Source organism: Cryptomeria japonica, chromosome 8, assembly GCF_030272615.1.
Source record: "Cryptomeria japonica chromosome 8, Sugi_1.0, whole genome shotgun sequence".
Taxonomy (NCBI): Eukaryota; Viridiplantae; Streptophyta; class Pinopsida; order Cupressales; family Cupressaceae; genus Cryptomeria; species Cryptomeria japonica.
The window spans coordinates 635,908,148-635,913,779 of NC_081412.1; the positions used below are offsets into that span (position 1 = coordinate 635,908,148).

A 5,632-nucleotide genomic window follows, 5' to 3' on the forward strand; every position below is an offset into this window, starting at 1 on the left:
TTATTTCCTTTGTTTTCCCTAATTTGTTTTCCTATTATCTCTATTTGGTTCTGCATTGGATCAATAATTATAATTACTAAAACTAGATTATCATTCTATAGATGTTTACCTTTATTTCAAACTTTATTTACTTTGTAGAAGTTCATAAATGAAACTTTAAAACTTTTCTTCCATGTTCCTTTTCATTATTTACCTCAATCCAGTTTGTTTTTCTATTTTTTGTCAATCTTAAATTTTCCTTAGCAAAGATTTTAGTCTTTACGATATTTCCTTTAAATAAGGGTTTGTGAACTTCATCCTACGGAGGGGAGGAGATGTTCAATTGCTCAAAAACGTATTGTAGAAAGATCACCCACAAATCAAGATATTTACATTTTGAAATAGACATAAATTTGGTTGAACTATATTACGTGGTCCAAAAAAATGATCCTATAATATAACATATTTGTAAATTAAAAAATATATATTAATAGAAATCGTTAGAGATCAAAATAAATTATAATAAAACATAATAAATTTTAAAATAAAAATCAAAGAATACAAAAAATTAAATTAAATACTATAATTTTTAAAATAATAAAATATACAATTTCATCCCTTAAAATTACATTTTACACATCAAATTATTGAATAAAACAAAAACACTTAAAAAAAACTTCACATACACCGATGAAGAAAAAACACCTTTACACTAGAAAAGCTAAAACCAAGGAATCATTTTGAATTTCATATATTACCCCTGGAAATGTTTCTTACACACCAACAATTTCTTACACACCTCGTGCTAATAAATTTGCAGCGGCCATATACTAAAAGAAAACTTTGTCATTATACTAACAAAACCCTCTATACAGTTGTATCTACTTTCATCTATTAACCTCTTATACACCCATCAATAGCTAATATTACAACATCATACAAATCGAAGGCTCTCTTTCTCACCCTTTTATTTAAAGTCAATACTCCAATCACAACAGAGAATCCCAAACCATAACTCAATCCAAGTCCGACTGCCCATCCTATCATTTCACCATCTGAATTCTTTGCTTCACCAATTCTCTCAATACTTGTGCAGTTGCCATAGCCAGAAGAGTTGTTGCACACGCTTATATTGATAAATGGAATCCCACTTAGCTTAGAATTGCCTAAGTAGGATGACTCCCCAAAAGTTAGAAACTGTCCTCCATGGGGTACTTTTCCATCAAGCATGTTGTAAGATAGATTCTAAGGGAATGTTGCCATTCAACCTGTTTAGCGAGAGGTCCAGAGACTCTAGCTGATCCATGTGTCCCAATGTTTTTGGGATTCGGCCACTGAGATGATTCCTTGAAAGGTTAAGGGCTATCAAGCCTTGAAGAGATCCCATTTTAAAAGGAATGCTCCCTGATAAACTGTTGTTTGAAAGATCAATACATTTAAGAATAAAGAGAACTTTCACAAATTCAACATCCCAGCCTTTCCAGGAAATTGTAATTTTATTTGTATATCTAACGTCTTCCAAATGGTTTGAATTATTCTGCGATGCATTGACCATTGCAAGCAGGTTTGTAAGGTTGCTTGGAATAGCTCCTGAAAGGTGGTTGCCAGAAACATCCAGAATTTGAAGATTCGGAAGGCCAATTACCAGGCGTGGGATACTGCCATGAAAATGATTAGACCTTAAGACCAACACATGCAGCTGTGATAGCTTTCCAATCCAGTGGGGAAGGGTGCCTTCCAAATCATTATTTCCCAAATCCAATACTTGCAGAGATCGGCCTTCTGAAATGGATGAGGGAATAACTCCTCTCAAATGATTACCATTGAGCTTCAATGTATGCATGTTTGTAATGTTGCCCCATTCTGCTGGCAATTTACCTTCCAGATGATTCTCTGCCAAATCTAGAACACTAAGAGAAGAACAATTCCTGGTTAAATGAGGAGGAATGACACTGCTCAGCGTATTTTTTGAAAGGTCAAGAACCTCCAAATATGGAGTGCAAATAGAATCTGGAATCGCTCCGCTGAGGTTATTCCGCGACAAGGATAAGAACCTTGCATTTTCAAGATACGCACCGATGTGACTAGGAATAGAACCATTAAACTGATTCATCGACAGATCTAGCAGATAAGCTCCAAAGAGAGGAAGAGGAAGAGAACCTTCCAAGCTATTATTGTGCAAATCTAGATAGTCAAAATACATGGCTAAGGTTTGTCTAGATGGAAATGACCCAGTTAATTGATTACAGCTAAGGTTCAAACTATAAAGGCTGGGTAAGTTCCATATCCAAGATGGAATATTTGTTTGGATACTGTTATCAGATAGGTCTAGATATTCCAAGTCGTATTGGGTCACAAGAAACGATGGAATTCTATCTAAATTGCAAGAGCCTAATGCCAAAACGGAAAGCTTAAACTGCGGAATCCATGTTGAATCACTGTTTACAGTTAACTGATTGTAAGAAAGATACAGGCTATCAAGACTAGTGAGATTATCGAATACGGAAAGGGAAATGAGGCCGCTTAAACTATTGGAGTGGAGCAAAAGGCTTCTTAAGTTAACAAGATTTGAAATTGTAGATGGAATCGTACCATTCAATTCGTTGGCACTAAGGTCAAGACTAACAAGGGAAGAAAGTGAGTCCACTGAAGGTGGGATTACCCCAGTTAACATGTTGTAGGACAGGTCCAATTCAACAAGTTTAGAGAGATTGAGTATGGAGACAGGAAACTCACCTTCAATAGAGATATCAGACAGATAAAGACTCTTCAAGGACGACACATTCCCTATAGCAGATGGAATCTCACCTTCAATTCCGGTATACGACAGATAAAGACTTTCCAAGGACAACGCATTCCCTATAGCGGATGGAATTCGGCCCTTGAAGGCTGTCCGTGAAAGATCAATGCTGGTTAGTGACAAAGAAGACTTTCGTTGTCCAATGAAAGAATTGTCTCCTCCAAGATTGTAATTCCCAGAGAGATCAAGAGAGAGCAAGCGCCCAGTCACATTTTCAATCCAAGCTGGTATATATGCTGACAAATAGTTGTATGATAGATCGAGATGGACGAGAGAGGTGAGGTTGAGAAGGGAATTGGGAATTTGTCCTCCAAGCCCACAGTCAGACATGCTGAGTTGTTGAAGGTTGGATAGACTGCCAACAACTTCACCCCACTCTTTGTTTACAGAGATGTTCACTTCAGCAAGAGAGAGGTATTCCAAGCTCATCAGATTTGATAAGCTTTCCAAACTCACGTAAAATTCACTTACATCACCCAGAAAGGATTCATTTACATAACCAGCAAATGACAAGTCAAGAAAAAGTGAGACTCTTCAACTTTCTATTATGGGGAGGACTGAATTTACCCTTGAAGAGGTTGTCACTGAGATCGAGGTGCTCCAACCGTGCAAGTTGGAACAGCGATGAACTGATGTTACCTTCCAAATTGAATCCACTCAGATCCAGTCGAGAAACATGGCCTGTGCGGAGATTACAACTGACTCCTCTCCACGTGCAGCAATTGAATCCGTTCCAGGAAGTTAGAGTGTTATACTCATCTACAACGGCTGCCTTGAAATCCAGGAGAAGATTTCTTTCAGGGAAGGGGCATGCAATTGCAGGGGAAGTGAAGCAGCATAATATTGTTATAATTGCAAACATAGCTTCCATTGTTTTGGAAACTAAAATTCTTATTATCTTTACTTTGAAAGAAAAAAGATGATCAGAAATCATGGGAGACGAATGATGAATATATCTCAACTGTGGTTAAATGTTGTTGTGTGAAGAGTGTCGCGTATGCAAAGAAAGAGTGTCACATCAACACTGTAACATTTTTGTCATTTTCAATGGGTGGAAAAGTCATGTGAAGGTAAGGCACAACAAATCCGAGGGTCCAATTTGAATGTGATGGGTATCGTGTAAAACAAGAATATGGTGTGTCAATATGGAAAATTAACTATGTAAATTGTGACTATATATTTTTCATTCCAATTATTTCCAACATTGACTGACAATTTTTATTAGACTTAAATCCCGTGCATTTCTTTTCCACAAATATTCGTATCGACCAGGAAAAGCTTTCACATAAAATTGAGATCGCTGGAAAACATAGACCAGATCATACGACTCACACAAAAATAGAACATACTTAAAAAATACAAGAATAATAAAGAAATCAGGGGCACAAACTAAATTTTCGGAGTTGAGATGTTTTCAGGCCAAGCTTTTTAAAAAAAAAATCTATGTTGAATATCAAGCAGTTTTTTTAATTGTGGTTTATTCATTAACTGTTTATCATTATAAAATTATATAGGTAATAGAGTTTTGATAAAAAACTAGTTTTATTTTATGATTAAAAAATTAAATATGATTATATAGTAATTAAATTCAAGTTTCTAATATATTTAAAAAAAAATTGTTTGTGAATCTCATATATTAAAAAAAAAATTATACATAGAGTGGAAACATCGTTTATGTCCAAACTCATCCAAAGGATTGTCAACAAAATTTCAAATTGCTTTGTTTTAATTTTTTCTTTAATTTTGCTAATGTTTATATTTATCCATATTGTAATAGAAAAGATTGTATATTCATGTCCTCTTCTTTTATGTTTTAGGCCTAATTTGATTAGGTTATATTTTATGTATTGATTAGTATATGTCCTGACATAATTTTACATCGAATTTCAATGATTTTATCCCAATCTCATTTCATCTCCATGCATCTCAAAGGTATGAACATAATGAATAATCTCCACCATTAGTTGGCATGATTTTTTCATAGTCCGCAAAGAATTGATATTATTACTTTTGATTTTAACAATGGATATTTATGAATCGTCAGTTTGATTTTAACTGAGTGTGACCCAAAATTTTCATTAAAAAAAAACACAATTAAAACCAAAAGTAATCATATCAAATCTCCACCATTCATCATCCTAGATTACACCCACAAATGCATAATTCATGTAGGTCACTTGCATACATGCATATTTGAACCTAACAGTTTAAAATTGGATTTGATAATTTCATTCCTTTTTTACCATTATTATTCAATTAAAGTCTAATTTATTCCACATTACAACCTAGGTTAGTGTTTGTAAGGACTAATTTCACTTCATTTAAATTATCATGAGATAATCAAAATAATATTTACATGAAAATATAATAGAAAGATCATGTAACATCCTAGTAAGGGCATCATTAGCTTGCAACATCATTCTAGGTGTCCTACATACTTGCTTAATGTCTTTAATCCTCATTCATCGCCATTAATTTAGTCTACTTAATGCACTATCTAATAAGAACATAACCCTTGCTTACTAAGTTCCTATAAATGGTGTCTATAAATACCACCCTACTTGATTCATGTGGTACTAAAGAAGATTATGCACTAGTGTTTTTTTTTTTTTGATGAATAATAGGTCGTGGCCGAATAATTGTATTAATAAAATGAAAATACATGAAAGTTTACAACCCAATTCAGTGTGGGAACTGGTAGGAAAGAATCGAGAGAAGAAAACCTCCAGTCTTGCCCAAGGAAAAATAATTCCTGGAAATAATCAGGTAATAGAATAAATGGCCAGATGCCAATACAGAAAATTACAATTGATAATCCCTATCGAGAACACCATACTCGTTCCATTGCTGATG

General features: G+C 34.3%; 1 protein-coding gene across 1 annotated transcript; it reads right to left on the reverse strand.

Moving 5' to 3' along the window:
* Positions 1-873: 873 nt before the first annotated feature.
* LOC131043825 (receptor-like protein 7) lies at positions 874-3,650 on the reverse strand. Its single transcript, XM_057977057.2, has 3 exons — positions 3,385-3,650; positions 1,248-3,245; positions 874-1,105 (listed from the first exon to the last, which is right to left on the reverse strand). The coding sequence occupies exons 1-3, from the start codon at positions 3,648-3,650 to the stop codon at positions 874-876; spliced, it is 2,496 nt and encodes an 831-aa protein (XP_057833040.2).
* Positions 3,651-5,632: the final 1,982 nt, after the last annotated feature.

Excerpts from the sequence above, each read along its gene's own strand:
- LOC131043825 (XM_057977057.2), bottom strand. The coding sequence starts at position 3,650 with ATGGAAGCTATGTTTGCAATTATAACAATATTATGCTGCTTCACTTCC. Across the intron at positions 3,246-3,384 it reads TCGCTGTTCCAACTTGCACG|TGAATTTTACGTGAGTTTGG; the intron begins GTTGGAGCACCT and ends GGGTGATGTAAG. Across the intron at positions 1,106-1,247 it reads CTGGACCTCTCGCTAAACAG|CGTGTGCAACAACTCTTCTG; the intron begins GTTGAATGGCAA and ends TATCAATATAAG.